General features: G+C 55.4%; 1 protein-coding gene across 3 annotated transcripts in view; it reads left to right on the top strand.

Annotated features, from left to right (window-relative positions):
- The window catches only part of SLC44A2 (solute carrier family 44 member 2 (CTL2 blood group)), a 28,970-nt gene extending 4,028 nt beyond the window's left edge, over positions 1 to 24,942 (top strand). The window contains exons 1-23 of one of the 3 annotated variants that reach the window (XM_032958545.2): positions 3,993 to 4,159; positions 7,671 to 7,719; positions 8,080 to 8,153; positions 9,372 to 9,456; positions 9,972 to 10,056; positions 10,221 to 10,334; positions 10,843 to 10,909; positions 11,153 to 11,276; positions 11,783 to 11,866; positions 13,079 to 13,191; positions 13,330 to 13,464; positions 13,638 to 13,737; positions 14,017 to 14,109; positions 14,281 to 14,389; positions 14,699 to 14,803; positions 15,089 to 15,246; positions 15,462 to 15,556; positions 15,843 to 15,946; positions 16,174 to 16,247; positions 16,943 to 17,013; positions 17,124 to 17,209; positions 17,711 to 17,795; positions 19,176 to 24,942. In XM_032958545.2, coding sequence (XP_032814436.1) covers positions 4,141 to 4,159; positions 7,671 to 7,719; positions 8,080 to 8,153; positions 9,372 to 9,456; positions 9,972 to 10,056; positions 10,221 to 10,334; positions 10,843 to 10,909; positions 11,153 to 11,276; positions 11,783 to 11,866; positions 13,079 to 13,191; positions 13,330 to 13,464; positions 13,638 to 13,737; positions 14,017 to 14,109; positions 14,281 to 14,389; positions 14,699 to 14,803; positions 15,089 to 15,246; positions 15,462 to 15,556; positions 15,843 to 15,946; positions 16,174 to 16,247; positions 16,943 to 17,013; positions 17,124 to 17,209; positions 17,711 to 17,795; positions 19,176 to 19,291 — 2,145 coding nt within the window. In that variant the 5' untranslated portion in view covers positions 3,993 to 4,140 and the 3' untranslated portion in view covers positions 19,292 to 24,942. Of the gene's footprint in view, positions 1 to 3,992; positions 4,160 to 7,670; positions 7,720 to 8,079; positions 8,154 to 9,371; positions 9,457 to 9,971; positions 10,057 to 10,220; positions 10,335 to 10,842; positions 10,910 to 11,152; positions 11,277 to 11,782; positions 11,867 to 13,078; positions 13,192 to 13,329; positions 13,465 to 13,637; positions 13,738 to 14,016; positions 14,110 to 14,280; positions 14,390 to 14,698; positions 14,804 to 15,088; positions 15,247 to 15,461; positions 15,557 to 15,842; positions 15,947 to 16,173; positions 16,248 to 16,942; positions 17,014 to 17,123; positions 17,210 to 17,710; positions 17,796 to 19,175 lie in introns of those variants that run through there. The other 2 variants (XM_032958544.2, XM_032958546.2) reach the window with 2 other exon arrangements.
- Positions 24,943 to 25,294: the final 352 nt, after the last annotated feature.

The raw sequence follows: 25,294 nt of genomic DNA on the forward strand, positions 1-25,294 counted from the left end.
TGTAAAGATCGCCACTAGGGAGACAAAGGTGGCCGGGTATGGTGCTGTCCTCCCACCCTCTCGTGTGCCGTGCCGGCCTTAACGTGTGCTCACGGCGCTTGCCCCAACAGTCTGTTCCGCCTACACGGGGCGTCGTTATTCTGGCTGTGTTGTTGTTGGTGGTGGTGGTTGTGACCGTACGAGTGCTCACGTCAGAACTAACAGCAGCGCCATAGGCACTACCAACACTGACACCAGTCCTAACTCTTAGCATAAACATTAACACAACCCTAAAGTCGAACGCTATAACACAAGGCTAACCCGGCCCTACCTAGACCTCGACCCTGACCCTAACCCGGCCCCACCCCTCACCCACCCCGACCTTCACAGAGCCGAGACCCCCTCACTCAACCGGCACCACGAGTCGGCAGATACCCGCCCCTCCTCCACGTGTTTGTGTCTCGGCGAAAAAAATATCAAAATATTTTACACATCCCATCAGCCACGCACTTGGCCCTCTGTGAGTGCATCTTGGCAGCAGCGTGTGGTTCAACACAAGCAGACTGGTTGTGACATTCAGTGTCTCAACATGCGAATCGTATGACGCAATAAGTCGGAGCGAATGTAATGATTGCAGCTCGCTTTTAATCATTAAATGTTCACGATCCCCCTTTTGAATCATTGCCTCCGCTGACGATGGCCAACGTGAGCGTAGCCTGCTCATGCCGTGAGCGTGCGTCAGGACTTGCCCCAACAGGCTATAGGCGGCAACCTTTGCCTTTATTCGGGCGGGCACGTGTTAAGAATGTGTGGGTCGTGTAGCGGTGAGCGCGTTGCGCTACGAACCTGGAAACTCGGGTTCGATTCTCTCTCACGGCAAACACCGGTGACGATTATCTGAACCAGTTCCGGGCCTCCCCTACGTCGACTCGGCGTCAAATGAGTACCCGGTGCGTTGTGTAAACATCGGCACTGGGAAGACAAAGGCGGTCGGGCTTGGTGTTGGCCACCCACCCCCTCGTGTGCCGTGCCGACCTTCATAGGTGCTAGCTAACAGCACTTGCCCCTACAGTCTGTCCCAGGCTACACGGGGGATCTTTGTCTTTGGGTATTAGAGTGTATACGTACTCGCTAACAGCACTTGCCCCTACAGTAAAGACTGTAGCGGGTTCTTTGTCTTTGTAGTGAATTAAGCTTGTGCGGGGGTGAGACTGTGTGTGGTGAGACTGTGTGTGTGGTGAGACTGTGTGTGTGGTGAGGCTGTGTGTCTGGTGAGGCTGTGTGTGTGGTGAGACTGTGTGTGTGGTGAGGCTGTGTGTCTGGTGAGGCTGTGTGTGTGGTGAGACTGTGTGTGTGGTGAGACTGTGTGTGTGGTGAGACTGTGTGTGTGGTGAGGCTGTGTGTGTGGTGAGGCTGTGTGTGTGGTGAGACTGTGTGTGTGGTGAGGCTGTGTGTCTAGTGAGAATGTGTGTGTGGTGGGGCTGTGTGTGTGGTGAGACTGTGTGTGTGGTGAGGCTGTGTGTGTGGTGAGGCGGTGTGTGTGGTGAGGCTGTGTGTGTGGTGAGGCTGTGTGTGTGGTGAGGCTGTGTGTGTGGTGAGGCTGTGTGTGTGGTGAGGCTGTGTGTGTGGTGAGACTGTGTGTGTGGTGAGACTGTGTGTGTGGTGAGACTGTGTGTGTGGTGAGACTGTGTGTGTGGTGAGGCTGTGTGTGTAGTGAGACTGTGTCTGGTGAGACTGTGTGTCTGGTGAGGCTGTGTGTGTGGTGAGGCTGTGTGTGTGGTGAGACTGTGTGTGGTGGCACTGTGTGTGTAGTGGCACTGTGTGTGTGGTGGCGCTGTGTGTGTGGTGAGGCTGTGTGTGTGGTGAGACTGTGTGTGTGTAGTGAGACTGTTTGTGTGGTGAGACTGTGTGTGTGGTGAGGCTGTGTGTGTAGTGGCACTGTGTGTGTGGTGAGACTGGCGGTCTGGTGGGGCTGTGTGTGTGGTAAAACTGTGTGTGTGTAGTGAGACTGTGTGTGTGGTGAGACTGTGTGTGTGGTAAGACTGTTGTGTGGTGAGACTGTGTGTAGTGGCACTGTTTGTGTGGTGAGACTGTTTGTGTGGTGAGACTGTGTGTGTGGTGAGGCTGTGTGTGTGGTGAGGCTGTGTGTGTGGTGAGACTGTTTGTGTGGTGAGGCTGAGTGTGTGGTGAGGCTGAGTGTGTGGTGAGGCTGAGTGTGTGGTGAGGCTGTGTGTGTGGTGAGACTGTGTGTGTGGTGAGGCTGTGTGTGTGGTGAGACTGTGTGTGTAGTGGCACTGTTTGTGTGGTGAGGCTGAGTGTGTGGTGAGGCTGTGTGTGTGGTGAGACTGTGTGTGTAGTGGCACTGTTTGTGTGGTGAGGCTGAGTGTGTGGTGAGGCTGTGTGTGTGGTGAGACTGTGTGTGTAGTGGCACTGTTTGTGTGGTGAGGCTGAGTGGGGTGGAGCTGCTGTCGCTGGGGCCGTTAGCGGAGCCGGACCGCGAGAGCGGAAACGAAGCCGGAGGGGGAGGGGAGATGGATGAGGAACCTTGACAGAGCGCTGATGGGAGAGGGAGTGATGGGAGAGGGAGTGATGGGTGAGGGAGTGATGGGTGAGGGAGTGATGGGAGAGGGAGTGATTGGTGATGGGTGAGGGAGTGATGGTGAGGGAGTGATGGGTGAGGGAGTGATGGGTGAGGGAGTGGGGAGTGATGGGTGAGGGAGTGATGGGAGAGGGAGTGATGGGTGAGGGAGTGATGGGAGAGGGAGTGATGGGAGAGGGAGTGATTGGTGATGGGTGAGGGAGTGATGGTGAGGGAGTGATGGGTGAGGGAGTGATGGGTGAGGGAGTGGGGAGTGATGGGTGAGGGAGTGATGGGAGAGGGAGTGATGGGTGAGGGAGTGATGGGAGAGGGAGTGATGGGAGAGGGAGTGATGGGAGAGGGAGTGATGGGTGAGGGAGTGATGGGAGAGGGAGTGATGGGAGAGGGAGTGATGGGTGAGGGAGTGATGGGAGAGGGAGTGATGGGAGAGGGAGTGATGGGTGAGGGAGTGATGGGTGAGGGAGTAATGGGTGAGGGAGTGATGGGAGAGGGAGTGATGGGAGAGGGAGTGATGGGAGAGGGAGTGATGGGTGAGGGAGTGATGGGAGAGGGAGTGATGGGAGAGGGGTATCCTAGACACCGCGCTACGACCCGCACCTCGAGACGTTCGAGAGGGCACCTCCAGTGGCAGCTGGCCCTGTGTGGCGCAGTGCGGCTGGAGAGTCGTTCATGGATGAGTCTGTCTGGCTCAAGCAGTATTGTTTACATTCAAGGTGTTCTCATTCCCCTCATTCACTCATACTTTATTAAAACATTCCCTCTGCAATTCACTCTGCCTACTCATTAATTCTGCTCATTCACTCTCGTGAGCAGAGAAAGTGAGTCAGTGAGTGCGGGAAGGAGGGAGTCGGTATTGGTGACTGAGTCAGTCGGAGGGAGTGAGGAGGAAAGGGGCAGGGTAGAGAGGGAGGGAGGGTGTGAGTGCAGCTGAGTGGGAGGGAGGGTGCAGGTGAGTGGGAGGGAGGGAGGGTGTGAGTGCAGCTGAGTGGGAGGGAGGGAGGGTGTGAGTGCAGGTGAGTGGGAGGGTGTGAGTGCAGGTGAGTGGGAGGGAGGGTGTGAGTGCAGGTGAGTGGGAGGGAGGGTGCAGGTGAGTGGGAGGGAGGGTGCAGGTGAGTGGGAGGGAGGGTGCAGCTGAGTGGGAGGGAGGGTGTGAGTGCAGCTGAGTGGAAGGGAGGGAGGGTGTGAGTGCAGCTGAGTGGGAGGGAGGGTGCAGGTGAGTGGGAGGGAGGGTGTGAGTGCAGCTGAGTGGGAGGGTGTGAATGGGAGGGAGGGTGTGAGTGCAGGTGAGTGGGAGGGTGCAGGTGAGTGGGAGGGAGGGTGCAGCTGAGTGGGAGGGAGGGTGTGAGTGCAGGTGAGTGGGAGGGAGGGAGGGTGTGAGTGCAGGTGAGTGGGAGGGAAGGTGCAGGTGAGTGGGAGGGAGTCTCCACCCCGCGCCTCGCGGGCTCAACAGAACCAGAATCTCCGGCTCTCGGAGTCGTCACTGCCCGGCCCAGGCCCTGGCGCTGCTCGCCACAGGAGCTCGCAGACTCCCTCCGCCGCATTCCCGGCGCCTGAAAGCGGCCATGGCGGACTCGTACCACGGTGAGGGGCCCCACGGGGACTCGGGCGGAGGGGCGAGGGAGGGGCGAGGGAGGGACGAGGGAGGGGGTCAGGCAGGGAAGGGCCTTGGTGGGGGCACCCGGCCTGACCGCCGAGGGGATTCTCGGCCACATCATCCACTACCTCGACATCATCATCGTCATCACCCAGTAAACAAGGAAACGTCGGCCCAACGTGCTCCTCTCAGTGCGGTTCCCAGCGCTTCTCTGCGCACCGCGTTGCTGTCGGGGCTTTGTGTGAGAGGCCGCGCCTGTCGCCGCCGGGAGACGATCAGTGGAACCTCGGGGAAGCATGCCCCCCCCCCTCCCCGCGGTATATGTGAGAGTCCTGTACGTGTCGGCATATATATGAACCGGTCCTGGGCCTCTCTCCTAGGTCTACTCTGCCTTAAATGAGTACCTGGTGTGGTGTGTAAACATCAGAACTGTGGAGACAAAGGCGGCCGGACGTGGCGTTGGCCTGCCTTGGGTTGTCTTGCCACCCTTGAGAGGCGCTCGTTTTTGCACTAAGGCGAGAGGGGCATCTTTGTATTGAATAAATATCAGCCCCCTTTCACTTTGTGTGTCAAAGAGATTTTCTGCTCAAATGAGCTTTGATGCAATGGTGCTCATGTCCCGTTTACACCTGAGCCAGTGGTGCAAACTCCACGTTGCTATGGCGGGGACGAGTTTATTAATAGGGCAACCGCTGCTGGCTACCCCACAAAGTCGTACTCATTTTATTGACCCCGGGATGATGGTGGGCCGAGTCAACTTCCCCAGCCAGGAGTTAAAGTTGCGATCTTCCCATTGCGATTCGCTCAATCGATCGCTGAGCCACCTGCCCTTTGATGTGCAGGTACTCACGCACGCACACACACGCACACACGCACGCGCGCGCGCGCACGCACGCACACGCACGCACGCACACGCACGCGCACGCGCGCGCACGCGCACGCACGCGCACGCACACGCACACGCACGCACACGCACACGCACGCACACGCACGCACACGCACGCACACGCACGCACACGCACGCACACGCACGCACACGCACGCACACGTGGTTTGTTTCCACGTGCCCGCCGCTGCCTGCACGCGACACAAACGCGTGTTGGGAATGTGATCTGGCGATGGGAGTGTGCCAAGCGATGCGTGGAGATAAATGAGTGTACACTGATATTGGTGTAGCGAGAGGTATACTGGATGTAGTGCGCCGGGTGAGTGCATATTCACAGGCTTGACGAGGTGGCATGTACGTGCGCTATAGCTGTGGATACTCGTCAGGTGTGATTAGTAGCCACGACCATAGCGAGCGGTCTACCGGAATGTGGTGTGCTGAGTTGAGGCCAGGCTGCGCACTCTGTGCACAATGAGGCCTGTGTCGTGGACTGCACTCGGGCCAACAATTCATTCCAGCAGACGCCGTTACAATCACAGCCACCCACTCACCACCCACCTATCAGCTGACTCGCATTCCCACCCATCCACTCATTCCATCACTCGCCCATCCACTGAATCACTTAGGCACTAACTCGCACACAAATCTACTTACCAACTCCGAAGACAAAGATCCCCCGTATAGCCTTCATAGACTTGGGGAAAGTGCTGTTAGCGAGCACCTATGAAGGCTGGTAAGGCACCGAGAGGGTGGGTGGCCAACATCACGCCCAGCCGCATTTGTCTCCCTAGTGGCGATGTTTACACACCGCACCAAGTACTCATTTTAGGCTGAGTCGACCTAGGGGAGGCCCAGGACCGGTTCAGATCATCGTCACTTGTGTTGGCCGTGAGCGGGAATCGAACTCGGGTGGCCGGGTTCGTAGTGTAGCATGCTACCGCTCCCCACCTTACCAACTCTTTACCCACTCACTCACCAACTTATACCACACTCACTGGAAGACTCATCCAAGTCGCCCACTTGCCAGCACACACACTTACCCAATTAGCACCGCTTGCTACATACGGTGCGAAAGAAGTTCTACATACACTCACTCACCAACTCCACATCTCAAAGAGAGGGTCCTTGTCTATAACTTCTGGCAGTTGACCAACATTTGTTCAAGCAAGTCTGACTGATGATGAGACTGTCGAAACCGGTCCAGAGTTTGCATGTTTGAATCAATGCTGCTGAAATTATGTATTCCCAGAAGGTCGTGTGTGGCTGTTTTAAAGTGTAAAAAATACTTACGAGTTTTATGTGGAGAGACGGATTGTGAAAGAGCCGTCATGTCTACTTCACTATTGTCACTCTGTCATTTGATCGCTCACCAACTCACCCACACACTTCTTCACCCACTCAATAACTAATTTGCACATTCCTTCACTCCCCTGCTGACTCAGTCGCCCACTCACCAACTCGCTCACCAAATCTCTTCCTCACTAACTCACCCACAAACTCACTTGCTCACTCCCCTGTATCACTCACTCATACATCCACCCTCTCGCCCACACGGGTCTGGAATATGTGTCTGCGAGGGTTGTCTCTGTGTCTGTGTGTGTCTCTGTGTCTGTGTGTCTGTGTGTGTGTCTGTCTGTGTGTGTCCCTGTGCCTGTGTGTGTCCCTGTGTGTGTCTGTGTCTGTGTGTGTCTCTGTGTCTGTGTGTGTCTCTGTGTCTGTGTGTGTCTGTGTATGTCTCTGTGTCTGTGTGTGTCTTTGTGTGTGCGTCTGTGTGCGTCTGTGTGTGTCCCTGTGTCTGTGTGTGTCTCTGTGTGTGTGCGTCTGTGTGTGTCCCTGTGTCTGTGTGTGTCTCTGTGTGTGTGTGTCTGTGTGTGTCTCTGTGTCTGTGTGTGTCCCTGTGTCTGTCTGTGTGTGTCTCTGTGCCTGTGTGTGTCTGTGTGTGTCTCTGTGTCTGTGTGTGTCTCTGTGTCTGTGTGTGTCTCTGTGTCTGTGTGTGTCCCTGTGTCTGTGTGTGTGGGGAGCGGTAGTGTAGCGGTTAGCGCGCTCCGCAATGAACCTGGCGACTCGGGTTCGATTCCCGCTCACGGCCAACACCAGTGACGATTATCTGAGCCGGTCCTGGGCCTCCCCTAGGTCGACTCAGCCTCAAATGAGTACCTGGTGCGGTGTGTAAACATTGTCACTAGGGAGACAAAGGCGGTCGGGCGTGGTGCTGGCCACCCACCCCCTCGTGTACCGTTCCGGCCTTCATAGGTGCTCGCTAACAGCACTTGCCCCTACAGTCTGTTAAGGCTATACGGGGGATCTTTATCTTTGTCTCTGTGTGTCCCTGTGTCTGTGTGTGTGTGTCTGTGTGTGTCTCTGTGTGTGTGTCTGTATCTGTGTGTGTGTCCCTGTGTCTGTGTGTGTGTGTCTGTGTGTGTCCCTGTGTCTGTGTGTCTGTCTGTGTGTGTCTCTGTGTGTGTGTCTGTATGTGTCCCTGTATCTGTGTGTGTGTCTGTGTGTGGGTCTGTGTGTGGGTCTGTGTGTGTCCCTGTGTCTGTGTGTCTGCCTGTGTGTAACTCTGTGTCTGTGTGTGTGTGTCTGTGTGTCTCTGTGTCCGTGTGCTTCAGGACAACCGAACAAGCATGACCCCAACTTCAGGGGACCCGTGGTGAAACGGTGAGATCTGGAGTGGGTCGGGGGGAGAAGTGGGGGGTGAACCCTAATGTGGTTCTGGGAGATGCACCTGAAGGAAGGAACCACGTGTGTGGGTGTGTGTGGGTGTGTGTGTGTGGGTGTGTGTGCGTGCACGCGTTTGCGGGAGTGTAGTGGGTTGTGCAGTGGTTAGCGCACTGTGCTACCTTTCCCGGCTACCTGAGTTCAATTCCAAGTCATGGCCAATACCAGTTCTGGGCCTCTCCTAGGTCGACTAAGCCTCAAATGTAAACATCGCCACTAGGGAGACAAAGGCGGCCGGGCATGGTGCTGTATATATGTACACACGTGTAAACGAGCGTGCGTGTGCGTGCGTCTCATCAGGAGCTGCACCGACATCGTCTGCTGCATACTCTTCTCCCTCTTCATCCTGGGCTACGTCGCCGTGGGGATCGTTGGTGAGACGACTACGGGAAGGAGGGGAGGGAGATGGGGAGGAGAGGGAGATGGGGAGGAGAGGGAGATGGGGAGGAGAGGGAGATGGGGAGGAGAGGGAGACAGAGGAGATGGGGGAGGGAGAAAGGGGAGGAGAGGGAGATGGGGAGGAGAGGGAGATGGGGAGGAGAGGGAGATGGGGAGGAGAGGGAGATGGGGAGGAGAGGGAGACAGAGGAGATGGGGGAGGGAGAAAGGGGAGGAGAGGGAGATGGGGAGGAGAGGGAGATGGGGAGGAGCGGGAGATGGGGAAGAGCGGGAGATGTGGAGGAGAGGGAGATGGGGAGGAGAGGGAGATGGGGAGGAGAGAGAGATGGGGAGGAGAGGGAGATGGGGAGGAGAGGGAGATGGGGAGATGGGGAGGAGAGGGAGATGGGGAGGAGAGGGAGATGGGGAGGAGAGGGAGATGGGGAGGAGAGGGAGATGGGGAGGAGAGGGAGGCAGAGGAGATGGGGGAGGGAGATGGGGGAGGAGAGGGAGATGGGGAGGAGCGGGAGATGGGGAGGAGCGGGAGATGTGGAGGAGAGGGAGATGGGGAGGAGAGGGAGATGGGGAGGAGAGGGAGATGGGGAGGAGAGAGATGGGGAGGAGAGGGAGATGGGGAGGAGAGGGAGATGGGGAGGAGAGGGAGGCAGAGGAGATGGGGGAGGGAGATGGGGAGATGCTGGTGTGAGTATAGACGGCCCTACTCATAGCTGTGTCAATAGGATTGTTCATGCGCGTATTGACGTGATAAAATACCTCATTGTTTTATTTATTTAGCCAGGAAAAGCTCACTGAGTCTCAAGACTCTTTTTCAAGAAGGTTTTGCCAAGTCTTCACAGTGGGGAGCGATGTTGCTGAGTGATTTTCAGGGACAACACCACTCACACTCTGTGTTTGTTCCTCTGGAGAACCCAGAGGAAACTCATGCAGACCAGGGGGAGAACTTACAGACTCCACACACAAGCAAAGACCACTCTCACTCGCCCTCACTCTGCACAACAGTAGGAAGCAATGGCATAGTGGTCCATGCCCCCAGGGCCGTCTCAGCCTTAAATGAGTACCCAGTGCAGTGCATACATATCAGCACTGGGGAGACAAATGCGGCCAGGCGTGGTGCTGCCACCCACCCCCTCGTGTGCCATGCCGGCCCCAACAGTTGTCTATTCACTGCTCCACGGGGGATCTTTGTCTCTGCAGCATGGGTGCATGGAGACCCGCGGCAGGTGATACATCCCGTCGACAGCTACGGCCACTTCTGCGGACAGCCGGGCTCCCCCAACGCGTACGTACGAAGGAGGGCACTCCACACGTTCTTATGCCGAGGCCAGGTCGGCCCCCAAATTTGTTTGGGAGGGGCTCTGGTTAGAGGGGACAGGGGACGGGGGGGGGGGTGGCCACGCCCTGCTCTGAGCGCCTCGTCGCAGCGTGGACACCATTGGTTCATGGTTGATGCGTGGGCTAGGTCACGTCATGATTTGGCCAATGTTGTGTGGTCGTGACCCTCCATCACTCGATAGCCAAACAAATTAATCTGTCCCGAGCTTTTACCACGCTGCATTTATCAAGTAGATATACGACGAACTTCGTTTGAAACTGCGTCAAGCATCGTCGAGCGATGTGCAGAAAACCAAAGAATGGCCCAACGCGACACTCGCGAGTGGTTCTTACAAGGTCGACGTGACCCTGCGTGCTCCATCTGTACACGGTGTGTCAACGGAATGTTGTGTGCGTGTTGTGCGCGTGTGTGCGTGTTGTGCGTGCGTCGTGCGTGTGTGTTTGCGCGCATGTGCGTCGCAGGGAGAAGCCGTACCTGTTTTACTTCGACATACTTAAATGCGCCAACCCCGCCACTCTGCTCAACCTGCAGTGCCTCACCACACAGGTGCCCACACACTCACAAGACAAAAACGAGACAAAAATCCCCCATATAGCCTTAACAGATTGTTGGGGCAATTGCTGTTAGCCAACGCCTGTCACTCGCTCACACGGAAGCGCTGGTGATGTTTTACATCTTTAACGTCTCAACCCCCCCCCCCCCGCTCCCAGATCTGTGTGAAGCGCTGCCCAGAGAAGTTTGACAGCCTCCTCGCCGCTGTCGCCACCCCCGGCGGCATGAGCAGCTACGCCGACTTCTGTGTGCCGGGCTTCACCGGGGGGCAGGTAGGGGACCAGGGCGCGGGGGGGGGGGGCGTGCTCACGTTGTCTCACTGAAGCTGTGGTCGTATCTGTCTGTCTATGTTGAACTTCTTTCACACTGCACGCAGACAACCGTGCTCATCGGAGGTGTTCTTGTTATTTTATCGCAATTGTGGCTATCTAACTCAGCTACTGGTTGTGCTTGTGGCTGTAGCTGTGGCTCTGCTTGCAGCTGTGGTTGTAGCTGTAGCTGTGGTTGTAGTTGTGGTTGTCGCTGTGGTTGTGGCTATGGCTGTAGTTGTGGTTGTAGCTGTGGTTGTAGCTGTCGTTATGGTTGTGGCTGTGGTTGTAGTTGTGGTTGTCGCTGTGGTTGTAGCTGTAACTATGGCTGTGGTTGTATTTGTAGTTGTGGCTGTGGTTGTGACTGGCTGTAGTTGTGGCTGTAGTTGTGGTTGTGACTGGCTGTAGTTGTGGCTGTAGTTGTGACTGGCTGTAGTTGTGGTTGTAGTTGTGGCTGTGGTTGTGGTCGTAGGCACTGAGCCCCGCTGACATCCTGGCCAAAAGGCAGTGCCCGTCCATCATCTTCCCGAGCCAGCCCTGTGAGTTCACAACACTCACCAACACTCACGACACTCACCAACACTCGTGAACACCACTCATCTACACTCATAAATAACCATCACCACCTAAGAAAGCAGCGACACTCGTCCCCCCCATCACCCCCCCCCCGCTCTCCACTCACCGCCCCCTGCTCACCACTCCCCACTCACCGCCCCCTGCTCACCACTCCCTGCTCACCGCCCCTCGCGCACCACGTGTGCTGCTGCTGCTGCCCGCGGTAGTCCAGGGCCGCTGCTTCCCGCGCCTCGTGACAGACCGCAGCGAGGTGAGCGTCGCCGGCAACCGCTCCATCAACTACGGCAACGGCCAGCTGCTCAACGCCACCGACATCCAGAGGGGGGCCAAGTACGTGGCGCGGGGGGCACGGGAGGCGCGGGGGGCCTATGGGGGCGCGGGGGGGGGGGTACGCGTGTCTGCGTGAGAGGTGGGGGACAGCAGGGTCATGGTGAGCGTTCTGCGCTACGAACCCGGCGATCCAAATTATATTCCCGCTCACGGCCAACACAGGCGACGATTATCTGAACCGGTCCTGGCCCCCACAAGTTGAATGTGTGGTTTTCTTTTTGGGGGGAGGCGGTCAGGTATCCCTACAATGGGTGTTTGTGTGTGTGTAGGTTGTGAGTGTGTGTGTAGGGGGTGTGTGTGTTGGGTCTGTGTTGTAGGGTGTGTGCAGGGTGTGTGCAGGGTGTGTTGTGTGCAGGGTGTGTGTGTGTGTGTGTAGGGGGTTCTATGTGTAGGGTCTGTGTGTGCAGGGTGTGTGTGTGTGTGTGAGAGCAGTGAGTGAGTGGACTCGGGGACTGGGGTGTGATGCTGCCTCACTCTCTCGTGCCCCCCACCCTGCCCCCCCTCAGGGGGATCTCTAAGTTCATGGACGCGCGTCAGGTGGGCATGAAAGTATTTGAGGATTTTGCGCGATCCTGGTACTGGATCCTCATGTGAGTCCACGGAGCCCTCCTCCTCACCTACCCACTCACTCACACACTCACCTACCCACTCACACACTCACCTACCCACTCACTCACACACTCACCTATTCACCGACTCACCTACTCACTCACTCACATACCCACTCACCTACCTCCCCAATCACCCACTTAGCCACCCACCAACTCAGCCACCCATTCACCCACCCCCACCGACTCAGCCACCCACCGACTCACCCACCCTCTCACTCCACTCTCTTACCCATTTGGTGGCAGGGTGATGACACTCGTGCCTCATAGCAAGAAGTCATGGGTTCGACTCCCGACTAGGGCGCCTTTCTGTGTGGAGTTTGAATTCTCACCCCCCCTGTTCTGCGTGGGTTTCCTCCGGGGTGTCCGACTTCCTACCATAGCTGAACCCACACACAGTGGAACTGGTATTGGCCAAACCACATCCCAGTGCTAAAAAATTCACTTCAAATTACTCAATTCGTATTGCACACAGCAGCAATATCTTGACAGAACCCTCCTGAAAAGCAGTCTTGAGACTCAGTGAGGCTTTCCATGGTAACCCGGTGCAATGAGCAGTCAACCATGAGTGGGCGCGTGTAGGGGTGTGAACATTGGGGCTCTGTAGGCAGGCACTCATTTCTGTGTACATCACGGTTTATATGTTTTTGTGTGTATGGATTATTGTGTACACGTTGATGTGTATACATTGCCGTGTGTGCGTGTCCATGCGGGTGTGTAATGGGGAGTGGTACTGTAGTGGTTAGCGTGCTGGGCTATGAAGCTGGCGACCCAGGTTCGATTCCCGCTCACAGCTAACACCAGTGACGATTATCTGAACCGGTCCTGGGCCTCCCCTAGGTCGACCAGGCTCAAATGAGTACTTCATAGATGCTAGCTCACAGCACTTGCCCCAATAGTCTGTTCAAGGCTATAGGAAGATCTTTGTCTTGTGCAAGAGTGAGCGGTGGTGCACCGGTTGTCGCTCAAGGCCAACATCGGTGACGATTATCTGACTCTGTTCTGAGCCTCCCCCTAGGTCATCTCAGTCTCACACGAGCACCTGGTGCGGTGTGTAAACATCGGCACTCAGGCGAGACAGGCTTTGTCCACACCACCCCATCGTGTGCCATGCCGGCCTTTGTAGGTGCTCGCTAATTGCACTTTCCGCAGCAGTCTGTTAAGGCTCCCTGGGGGATCTTTGTGTCTGTGTAGTGGTCTGGGCATCGCGCTGCTGCTCAGTCTGCTCTTCCTCGTGCTGCTTCGCTTCTTGGCCGGAGTCATCATCTGGGTCATGCTCCTCGCCCTCGTCGCCATCATCGGATACGGTACCCATCGTGTCCCCCCGCATCTTCCCCGTGTCCCCCCCCCCCCCATGTCCTCCCAGTGTCTTCCCCATGTACCCTCCATATGCCCCCCGTGTCCCCCCCCATAACCACCCCCTCGTGTCCCCCTCCTTCCACCAGGCATCTACCACTGCTACTGGGAGTACAGTGTGAACCTGAAGGGGAGACCTGGGGCGGATAACAAGATCACAGACCTGGGCTTCCAGACCGACCTGCGGGTCTACTTGCAAGTGCGCGACACCTGGCTCGCCATCAGTGAGCACCGCACTCACCTGCAGCGCACTCACCTGCACCCACCTCACCTGCACCCACCTGCACACGCATCTGTGTACTCAACTACGTTTATGCTGAACTGTGTACACACCAGACACCTGTACACACGGCGCACTGGTGTACACCTCATCTGTACACCCCCCCGTGTCCCACAGTGATCCTGCTGTGCATCCTGGAGGTGGTGATCCTGCTCCTGGTGGTGTTCCTCAGGAAGAGGATCCTCATCGCCATAGCCCTCATCAAGGAGAGCAGCAAGTAGGACTCGCTAACAAAGACGAAGGTCCCCGGTGTAGCCTTGACAGACTCGCACGCGCAAATGGCGTTTGCGAGTAGCACCTGTGAAGGCCGGCACCGCACACAAGTGGGTGGGTGGCCGGCACCACGCCCGGCCGCAAATTGTCTCGTTGCAATGTTTACACGCCGCACTAGCCGCTCGTTTAAGGCTGAGTCGACCTAGGGGAGGCCCAGGACTGGTTCAGATATTTATCCCCAATGTCTGCGCGCCCCCCCTCCACACCCCCGTGTCTCCCGCAGGGCGATTGGCCACATGATGTCGTCGTTGCTCTTCCCCATCGTCACGTTCGTGCTGCTTGCCGTCGTCATCAGCTACTGGGCCATCACGTCTCTGTATCCTCTACCTCGTCATGCACCTCATCAACCTCATCATCCAGCTCCCATCCTCACCACCTCTTCAAGCTCATCCACCTTCTCTACATATTCCCCTCCTCGGCCACCACCACCAACTTGCTGCTGCCGCCGTGCATCCACGCGGTGTGACCCTTGACCCCGCGCGCCCAGCTACCTGGCCACGTCGGGTGTGGCCGTGTACAAGGCGGTGGTGCCGGGGGGGCCCAACGGCAGCGGAGAAGCCTGCGCGTCCCTCAACGGGACCTACTGCTCACCAGAGGTACGGGCCCTGCTCGACGGATCCTGGGAGACGGATCCTGGGAGATGGGGCCTGGGAGACGGATCCTGGGAGACGGATCCTGGGAGACGGGGCCTGGGAGACGGATCCTGGGAGACGGGGCCTGGGAGACGGAGCCTGGGAGACGGATCCTGGGAGACGGGGCCTGGGAGACGGATCCTGGGAGACAGGGCCTGAGAGACGGGGTGACCACAAGAGGGCGCTGGCGCTCCACGCCGCTCTCTGCCGCGTTACGGGTGCAGCGTGCGAGTGTCGCGTCACGCCCACCGGTGTCTCTCTGTCTCGGCACAGGTGTTCAACATCTCGACCGCCTTTGCCGCTTGTCCCAGCGCCAGCTGTATCTTCACCAGCTTCGGCGGAGAGGACCTCTACCACCGCAACATCTTCAATCTGCAGGTGCTGCTCAGCCAGACACGCCGCCAATGGCGACGTGGTGGTGACGGTGGTGGTGATTACGTGGTGGCTTAATAATGGTGGTGGTGATGTGATGCCAGTGATGGTGAAAATAACGATGATAATGATGGAAAAAGTGGTGATGATGGTAGGGGTGATGATAGTGACATGATTACAGCATGGTGATGGTGATAATGCTTAAAATCATGATTATGAATGTATTGAACATCATGATAATGGTGTCACCTGTCATGCTATCACTGATGATGATGATCCCCCCACCCCCAGGTGTATAACGTATTTGCGTTCTTCTGGGCCATGAACTTCGTGATCGCGCTGGGCCACTGCACTCTGGCGGGGGCCTTTGCCTCCTACTACTGGGCCCCCAGCAAGCCCGGAGACATCCCCCCCTGCCCCGTCTTCTCCTCCTTCGGACGCACGCTCCGGTGAGAGCGAGTGCCACGAGCGTGGTGGTTGTGGCAGTACCGTGTACTCGAGCTGAGCCAGCTTGGCCGCGTTCCGGATGATAGCAATGGGGAAGCTTCATTTGGGAGCAGAGTTCTGTGTGTACAGCATGAGTGTGATGGTGATGGAAGTGGTGGTAGTGCTGGTGGTAATGTTGGCAGCGACCGTGGCGATGTTGCCGGTGATGGTGATGTAGGTACCACACGGGTTCGCTGGCATTCGGATCGCTCATCCTCGCCATCGTTCAACTCATCCGCGTCATGCTGGAGTACATCGACCACAAGCTCAGAGGTGAGCTCACTCACGCGCTCACTCACGCACTCGCACTCACCAACACTCACTTACACACTCACTCGCATACAAACTCACACACTCATTCAAACTCTTACTCTGTGTATCTCGTCATGTCTCTGTGTGTGTATCTCCGCGTGTCTCCGTGTCTCTCCACATGTCTGCACGTGTCTCCGCGTGCCTCCACGTGTCTCCGTGTGTCTCCTCGCGTGCCTCTGTGTAACCGCGTGTCTCCACGTGTCTCCACGTGTCTGTGTCTCTGCGTGTTTCTGCCTGTCTCGAATAGTGTCGGAGAACAAGTGCGCCCGGTTCGTGATGTGCTGCCTCAAGTGCTGCTTCTGGTGTCTGGAGAAGTTCATAAAGTTTCTTAATCGCAATGCCTACATCATGGTGACCACCACATCCACCACAACCACGTCCACTACATCCACGTCTACCACACATGACTACCACCATCTCTACCTTCACACCACCTCCTCATGCCCACCACTTCCACCATCCACCTCTTCACATCCACCACTACTTCTGTCCACCACTATCATCATGTCCACCTTCACACACTGTGACCCCCCACTCACAATGATCCACCCCGCGTGTCCACCCCGTGTGTGACCCAGGTCGCCATCTATGGGAAGAATTTCTGCGTCTCGGCCAAGAACGCCTTCTTCCTGCTCATGCGTAACATCGTGCGGTAAGGGGGGGGGCCCACCAGGGTCCCTCAAGCTTCCCACCGGGGGCCCGCTGGGGTCCTACTCTGAGGTCCCATGAGTCTCGCTGTTCATCCAGCTGTGGTTCCTATGGGGCCCTATAGGTCCCAATAGGGTTCTTTGAGTCTCACTGGGGTCACAACAGGATCACGTGAGTCTCACTGGGGCCTCTCTGAGATCCCAATGGGTTCTCATGGGCCTTGGTGGGGTCTTGATGATGGTGAAGATGATAGTAATCATGGTGGTGAAGATGATAGTAATCATGGTGGTGAAGATGATAGTAATCATGGTGGTGAATGATGATGATAATGTTTGTGATGATAATAGTGATGTTGATGGTGGTGATGACGGTGTTGATAATGATGATGGTGGTGATGATGATGATGATAATGGTGATGTTGATAGTGGTGATAATGATTATGGTGGTGATGATGATAATGATGATGGTGGTGATGATGATGATAATGATGATGGTGGTGATGATAATGATGATGGTGGTGATGATGATGATGGTGGTGATGATGATAATGGTGATGGTGGTGATGATGATAATGGTGATGGTGGTGATGATGATAATGGTGATAATGATGATGGTGGTGATGATGATGATAATGGTGATGGTGGTGATAATGATGATGGTGGTGATGATGATGGTGGTGATGATGATGATGTCTTGCAGAGTGGTGGTGCTAGACAAGGTGACGGATTTTCTTCTGATGATGGGGAAGCTGCTGGTGGTTGGAGCAGTGGGTGAGACACAATACTCTAACACCAACACCCAGTCACAACACTTGGACACAACAGCCGGATGCAACACCCAAACACACCATCCCCCCCATCCCTCACCCCACGTGTGGCAGGCGTGCTGGCGTTCTTCTTCTTCTCCGGCCGCATCTCCTTCATCCCGACTCACCCGGTGCTCAACTACTACTGGGTGCCCATCCTGGTGAGGAGCAGAGGGTGAGGGGGCACGTGGAGGGGCAGCGGCAGGGGGTCACGTGCGTCAGTCAGGGGGCCAGCGGTGGGGGTGGGGTCCAGTGCCTCTACCCTCTTTTGATTCTGGGTGGGTGCGTCAGAAATGGATGTGCGTGTCAGTATATCCGTGTCCTGGGCAGCGCCAGGCTAGATGCACTGTGAGGCTTACTGGGCGGTTAGAGGCAGTCGCCCTGCAACAATAGCGGAGGGCGGAGGAGCGACGCTCGCAACAACGAGTGGGTGCACCCGACGACTGAAACTTATTGACGTGGCGCAGTGGGGAGCACAGGCGTGCGTCTCTCTGGGCAGACAGGTGGCTGTGCGTGGCCACCGACCCTCTCGTGTGCCGTGTTGGTCCGCATTAGTGCTCACTAACAGCATTTGCCCCAACAGCTTGTTAAGGCTAGACGGGGGAGGGGGGGGGGGTCTTGGTGTGTGCGTGTAACGTCCATGAGTGTGTATTTCCACCCAGACGGTGGTGGTGGGCTCCTACATGGTGGCTCACGGCTTCTTCAGTGTCTACAGCATGTGTGTGGACACGCTGTTCCTGTGCTTCTGTGAGTACATGGCGCGCTCGCTCAGGCGCGCACGCTCGCATACAGACTCGCACATGCTCACACGGACGCACACACTCAGACACGCATGCACACGGATGTGTGAGCTTCCATCTTTTCTTCCTTTCATTTTCTCTCAATCCACATCTCTTTCCTGGGGGTTTGCTGACCATGCTTCACTCCGGTCATTGTAGGTTGGTGAAGGAAGCGACGCTGTGTGAGACACCGCGTGACGAAACCCCTCCCAGAGTTTGCTTGAACCAGTGCTGCCGATGTTGTACTTCTTTCGCACCGTACGTAGCCAATCGTGCCGATGAGATTGACTCTCCAAAGGACGGCTGTGTGGGTGCGCGTGTGGCTGATAGGATGTGTAAAAAACACTCGAGAATCGTTTATATAGAGGGACAGATGTGGGGGGCAGGTGAATCGCCCTCAGTTGATTTGTTTAACACCTCGGAGCAGAAGGCTTTCGCGACCAATACCATCGATAATAGAGGTTTTTTTTGGGTTAGATCGCATAAATATATAAACGACGCATTTATATATTTACGCAATCTAACCCAAAAAAAACCTCTATCATTTGATTTGATCAGCAATGCCCACACAGATGCATTCTCACCCTTAAAGGGAGGGCTCGCGTGTGGGGATAATTCTCATATTTTACATTCTCATCTGGTCTACCGCTCCCCAGAATAACTTCGAGATGGTGGTGGTTGAAAAGAGCATGGTGGAAGAGACGAAATGGGCAGTGTCTGGTATCAGAATCAGAGAGTGAAGTTGACAGGACGGTGATCGTGGTTGTAGTAGCGGGACGGTGATTGTAGTAGTCGCAGAAGAAGAGTGATGAGGAGGCGACTGACCGTCAGTGTGCAAGCGAGCGGATCGGTGATTGCTGGGTGATCCCACAGACATGGAAATCAAAGTGGGAGATTCGGGGAGATCATGGGCAGAAGTGAGATGGTTAGTTGTAGCACTGGCGGTAGTGTGAGGAGGCCTTCTTCCAGCAGTGAATAGCCATTGTAAGATGATGAATTTGCCTGTGTTTTGTACCCATGTGATCTCCACTCCTCTTTGACCCTTCTGCTGACGGTGTTTATCTGATGGGGTTCATGCTGCTGCGGATGATGATTGTGGTCTCACTGAGGTTCTCCTCCTCTCTTCTCTCTTCTCCCTCATCCTCCGCCTGCTCTACCATCTCCTTCTCCTTCATTTCCATCTGTCCTCCTGTGTGATTGACAACTTTCATATTTCCGTTAAGCACACACGCGCCCATCACCACCTCCCCATCACCACCACCTCCATAAATACCCCACATTACAACCTCCATCGCCACCCCCATCACCCAACCTTCACCCACCCATCACCATCACCCCACCACCCCAGGCGAGGACCTGGAGCGGAACGACGGCTCTCTGGAGCGCCCATACCTCATGTCCCCCGGCCTCCTGCAGCTGCTGGGGAAACCGGGGGCCACGCACGCCCAGGAGTCCTCCGACTAAGGGAACCCTCCCACCCTCTGGGGCCCCCCGTCCCCCTGGGCCCCTCCGGGCCCTCCGGACTCACCCGTCCCTCTAAATAAAGGCCCACCATCCCTATAGGGTCCACCGTTCTCTGGCTAAGGGCTCACCATCCCTACGGGGTCCACTGCCTTATGGGGCCCACTGCCTTATTGGGCCCCGTCGATCTGCCGCCCTCCAGCTAAAGGCCCACCGTCCCTCCAAACTCCCCGAGCTAGGGGGGACCCCCCACTCCTCTGGGTGCCACTCTTCTCTAGCCAAGGCCCCACCCACCCCTCATGTGTCCGTGTCCCTCCCGCAGTGGAAGACCTGGAGAAGAACGATGGCTCGGTGGAGAAGCCATACTTCATGTCTAAGGGGCTCATGAAGATCCTAAACAAAAAGAACATTGTGGCCGAATGATGGGGGGTGCGGGGGGCATGGGGAGGGAGTTACCTCGATTTTTTATTCAGTTGGTCAACACTGGGGAGTCAACAGTGGTTATCACTTGGATATATTAACCCCTGCCATATAAATGTGGAATTTCGAGGTTGTAAACGAGAGATGAGCACCAATGTCTCAATGCTCATTTGAACAGGAAACCACTTTGCCTACCTGCCCCTCCACCTCCTGCTCCCACCCCAGGGCTAGGGTTAGAGACGGGGTCAGGGTTGGGATTAGGGTCACAGTTAGTGGTTCAAGAATCAATCGTCCGTTGCTGCAGTGTACATGATGGATTCTTAAATCCATCTGTGCAGAGCGTTATGTGGTCGTGTTATTGTATTTTTGGGTTTTATCTGGGTTCCCTGGTTTCTTCCAACGTGGAGCCAAACGCCCTTAACAGAAAAACCTCGACTCGTTCGCCAATAACACCGTGGCCTTATAAGGAAAATCTATACGGGCGACGTTTCAGGCAGTGACCCTTCATAACCCAGAGAGGCCGTCGAGATGGACTGCAGTATCACCAAGTAGTTTGTGTTGTCGTCACCTTGTCCCACACAGGGAGGGCTGCCAATGGGGGTGCCCTTTGAATGTTTGAGATTGTGCGTGCTGCTGTAATGCTCTTTGAGTTACCGAAGCGTTTGAGCCGGCGCTGTACGAACGCTCTGGTTATGAATGATGAATATACCAAACACTCCCAGTGTAGCAGCATCACACTCCTCCTCAAAATGAGTCTTGAGACTCAACGAGGCTCTCCCGTGTAAGAGGGTGGAGGTACGGAGTCAGGGGAGGGACGAAGGTTATAAGATCAGGTCTGGGGCGAGGGTTAAGGGTCGGGGGGTTGCCCTGCCTTCCCCCCCAAACCCATAAGGAGCCCCCCCCCCCCTCTCCCTTCTGGATGTGGTTGTCATCGTTTTGTGCCGGGGCCGTGTCTGTTAATTAATTTTCGAGCGTCGTGATCGGGTTTGCGTAGATGTAAAGTGTGTAGTGTCTCTGTACACACGCGCAGACATAGACACACACAGACACACACATATAACAACCGCTCCGCTCCTCCGCCCTCCGTTGTTGTTGGAGGGCGACTGCCTCCAACTGCCCAGTAGCATCCTTCACGAGCCTCCTCCACAGAGGCCGATATTGACACCGCTGGTACCAGTCATCGGCAAGTCCACTCAACTCCACGTCCTCCTGTACCACATCACTCCATCTCTTTTCTAGTCCGTGCCGCGCCCGTTTAGCCCCCTCGATCCAGCCGAACAAAAGCTGTTTAGGCATGCGGTGTCTGGGCTACATGACCCAGCCAACGGAGCCTTGCCTGCCAGAGGAGCTCACCGATGGGACTTTGCCCAGATCTTTCAAGGATTTGTGAGCTCCTCACACAACCCAGCCTGGTTAAACCCAGGATGGATCGTAGGCAGGCCAACCGAAAAGTTTCTAACCAGCGAAGATGTTCCATTAGGGGTGCCCACGTTTCGCAAGCGTAGAGAAGGGAGGGAATGACCATGGCCGAGAAGACCTGAAGCTTCGTGCAGAGTGATAGACCAGGTAGCTTCCACGCAGCGTTACGCAACCGATGAAAAGATATTGCCGCTCGAATGATTCGGAGTGAGACCTCTGCTGTTAAACCGGAGCCATTCATGAGCACACTGCCCAGGTATGGGAAACTCTCCATTCTCTTCACAACTGCCCCATCACCAATTGGGAGTTGTGGGGGTGGAGTGTCCGATGGTACAAAATACCCAGGCAGGTGCTTAGTTTTGGTGGGGCTGATGGTAAGGCCCCACCTCTTAGTGGCACGTTCCAGTTTTAGCAGCAACGTCTCCAACTTCTCCTCTGAATGAGCAGCAATTACCAAATCATCGGCATACATAAGGTGGTTGCCCAATAGGGAGCCATCCCTTGACCGCACCTGGGCATCAATCAGCCTCCCATTGTATCTGGAAATTCCTCCGGTACAGCTATTGAAGGCTTCACGAACTACGTGGTCAAAAAAGATGTTAAATAATGTGGGAGCCAGAGGACATCCCTGTCGCACCCCAAGGTGTAGAGAGAATGGCTCTGACTCCCGGCCATGTAGTTTTACCCGGGCCTACTCACCATCATGAAGGTCCTTAATAATCGTGAGCAGAGGGTCAGGGACTTCAAAAGCACGAAGAACAACCCAGAGCTCAGGCCTACTGATGGTATCATAGGCCTTGAGCAGGTCAATAAAGTAGAGATGTAGGTCTTGTTGGAATTCCCTATACCTCTGTTGTAGCAGACGGACAGAATATATGGCATCTGTGCAGGACTGCCCTTTCCTGAAACCGCATTGGGACTCCGCAAGCCTCTCCTCAGCGAGCCTAGCAAGGCGATGTTGAATAATCCTTGCAAGGACCTTTCCCGGCACACTGAGGAGTGATATTCCCCTGTAGTTGTTAGTCTGTGTGGTCCCCCTTTTTAAAGAGGGGGACCACCAGGGCATCCTTCCAATCCTGCGGAACCCTTCCAGTGGTCCAGACTGTTATGATGTCATATAGGGCAGTCTGTGCACAAACGCCATCCTCCCACAGCATTTCTCTGCCCGGTGCCTTTCCTGATCTCAGACTCTGGCACCTCAGCCAGCCACTCACAGGGGGTGACTTTTTCCAATATTTGAGGCACCGCAGCCTCAGCAGGGTCATCCCCACTTTGTGCCACGTTTTCCTCGCTGAGGGATTTCCCCTCCCCCAGGACCTCACAGAAATGCTCAGCAAATCTGCAAACCTGTTCCTGGGGGTCGGAGATTGGATCACCGCTTTTTCCCCTAATGATGGTAATAGGTGTGGCGCTGCAGGTTACTTTTTTTGATGGAGTTAAATAGGGATTTGTGATCGCGGACCACTAAGGCAGACTCCATCTCCTCAGTAACCCGCGACCACCACCCATCCTTGCAGCGCCTCACGGCTCTCCGAATCTCCGAGCGAAGGCTGCGGTAAGCTTCCTCATTCTCTGACATGGGATGCTGTAGACGATTAGAGTGGGCCTGTCGTTTTTTCTCAACCATCCTGAACACCACCTCTGTCAGCCAGGGTCTCTGGGGAGGTCTGAACCGCGTACCCAAAGCAGCCATTGCAGCTGCATGAGTCACAGTCCTAAACCTCGCCCATTTATCCTCGACATCAGGAGGAGTGGGGGACGATGCCAACTCCAGTGGCAAGCGATGATAAAATTTTCGCTTGCAACTTTCATCAGCTAGCTGAGACCATGCCACTTTAAGTTGGAATGCGGTCCTGGGTGTACACTCACCACCGAAGTGGAAGAATGGCAGGCGCATCTAACAGATGACTAGTCGATGGTCAGAGGGCAGATCAGCTCCACGGTAGGTCCTGGTGTCAAGGATATGGGCTCGCATCCGCTGATCCGTCACTATGTAGTCCAGCAGATGTTCTTGCTTGGACCCGGCATGCATCCATGATGTTGTGTGGATGCGCCGATGCCAGAACAGCATGTTGGTAATTACAAGCCCATGGGCTGCACAAAAATCTAGCAGCCTCATACCGTTGTTATTGAGCTGATCTGGCCAATGCCTTCCAATCACTCTAGACCAGGTGCCAACATCATGACCAACTTGGGCATTGAAGTAACCCAACAAGATGATTATCCCGATGGGCCACTTTAGCCAGCACCTGTGCCAGGAGGTCCTAGAAGGCATCTGACTCATCGGCCTTGCCTGCATCCCTCCACGGATGTCTTCGGTGGGGACATAAGTAACCACGACCACCACTCCTCGCCTCCGGTTGATGGGAAGGCAAGCCCAAAGTAGCATGGGGCTTACAGCTTCCCACACCTCACCGCCACGCTCCCACGCCCCCTTCATTATTTTGTTCAGAAAAAGAGCCACACCCTTTTGTTTGGCAGTCTCCCACACCTCACCGCCACGCTCCCACACCCCCTTCATTATTTTGTTCAGAAAAAGAGCCACACCCTTTTGTTTGGCAGTCTCCCGCCCCGAGTAGAGGACTGTCCACCCCTCATGGTGGCAGGAGCCAGAGCCAGTCCACCGGACTTCCTGAATGCCACAGAGATCTAGGCGGGTACAGGTCCAGCTCCCAATAGAGGAGTGGCAGCCTCTCCTCCGCAGTGAGCGTTCCAACATTCCACGTGGCCATCCGTAGTGGCTTTTCGTTGTTTCTGGAGGAGCCCCGAGGGTAAAGATTCAATCTCCTGGCTCCGCCAAATGGGGTTTGGCCAGGAGACGTAATAGACGCCTGTCCCCCCGGGGCCTCCGGCACCACCTTATTAGTTAGACATTTCAGTCGTGGTTTAGTGGTAATTTATTGAAGGTGGTGGGGTTACCAGCCCCTCGCACCCGTCCAGAGCCCCATTTAGCCGCTGTGGTGGTCACAGACGCCCTGAGGGGAAAGGCCAATCGGAATTCGCGCCCCCCCCCCCCCCCACCACGGCACTTCCCACAACAGCGTTGCCCGTCCGGCACCACGAGGAAGTAGGGGGTTGTCTTTGCCACACACATATACACACAAACATACACACACCCGGCCAGCGTGCGGATAATCTGCATACTGGGTGTTTTAGAGTAAAACACACTCATTACACACACAAGAAACACATGACACACTCGCATATATATATTTATAATACAGTTTTTGTTAGATCACGTAAATATAAATGTGTCGTTCACCCACCACTACCCGACACAGCCAAATAGTAAGGTTTGCCTTACTACTTCAGCACACCGGTGTGTTGGAGAGTCAACCCACAACATTTACAATTCGAGTCCGAGGTTTCGCTGGTAATTACAACCAGCTTCATCGGTCGATTTTACCAGGATTGTGGTGGGTTAACGACACTTACCCAAAAAACATTTATCTTGAATAATATTGGTCGCGAAATCCTACGTGTTAAATTGGAGCTGCATCTGACGTATGCATGGCACTGTGCCCATACCATGTGATCCTCAGCGTCCTCGGGCGGTCGTTTTGTGAATACGCAGGACGGCGATCATTTTAAACCTGGGGGTTTAAAGATACTTCGCTGTATTTCAATTGGTTAACTTGTGCTTTTATTCATTTCTTTCATCCGTTTGCGTGTTTTTATTGTCAGACCAGGTTTTTGTTCATACATTCGGTCAGAGTAAGGTTGAACTGTTACAGTGCTTTGCTACTGATGCATGATGGAGCGAGCGCTGTACCGACACGCGTTGCCGCGAATAAATCAGTTGGGCATTGATCTCATTTACTTGGACTTCAGGACGCTGCTACTGTTGCTGCCACCGTGGGTGTTCGGGGCAGCAGCACTACTGGACTTGCAAGCCAGAGGTCGCCGGTTCGATTGCACGTCCCTGCGCGGAAGTTGAAACAATGATCATATTGGGATTCAAGCCAAAGAGGTCAATTTCGTGTGCAAGGTGACACGAACTCTCTGCTGAAGCCCTCTCGTCGTGGCCAGCAGCAGACCTCCACATTGGCGTCGAGCTCCTGAACATCTTAAATCCCTACTCTTTGGTTCTATTCGGTAAAGTCACGTAGGTAAAAATAAAATAACAAAAAATCACAACGTTTCGGCCACAACACAAGTGGCCTTCAT

The sequence above is a fragment of the Petromyzon marinus genome, chromosome 22 (genome assembly GCF_048934315.1).
Source record: "Petromyzon marinus isolate PM22_M1 ecotype Great Lakes invasive population chromosome 22, UKy_Petmar_22M1.pri1.0, whole genome shotgun sequence".
NCBI classification, from domain to species: domain Eukaryota; kingdom Metazoa; phylum Chordata; class Hyperoartia; order Petromyzontiformes; family Petromyzontidae; genus Petromyzon; species Petromyzon marinus.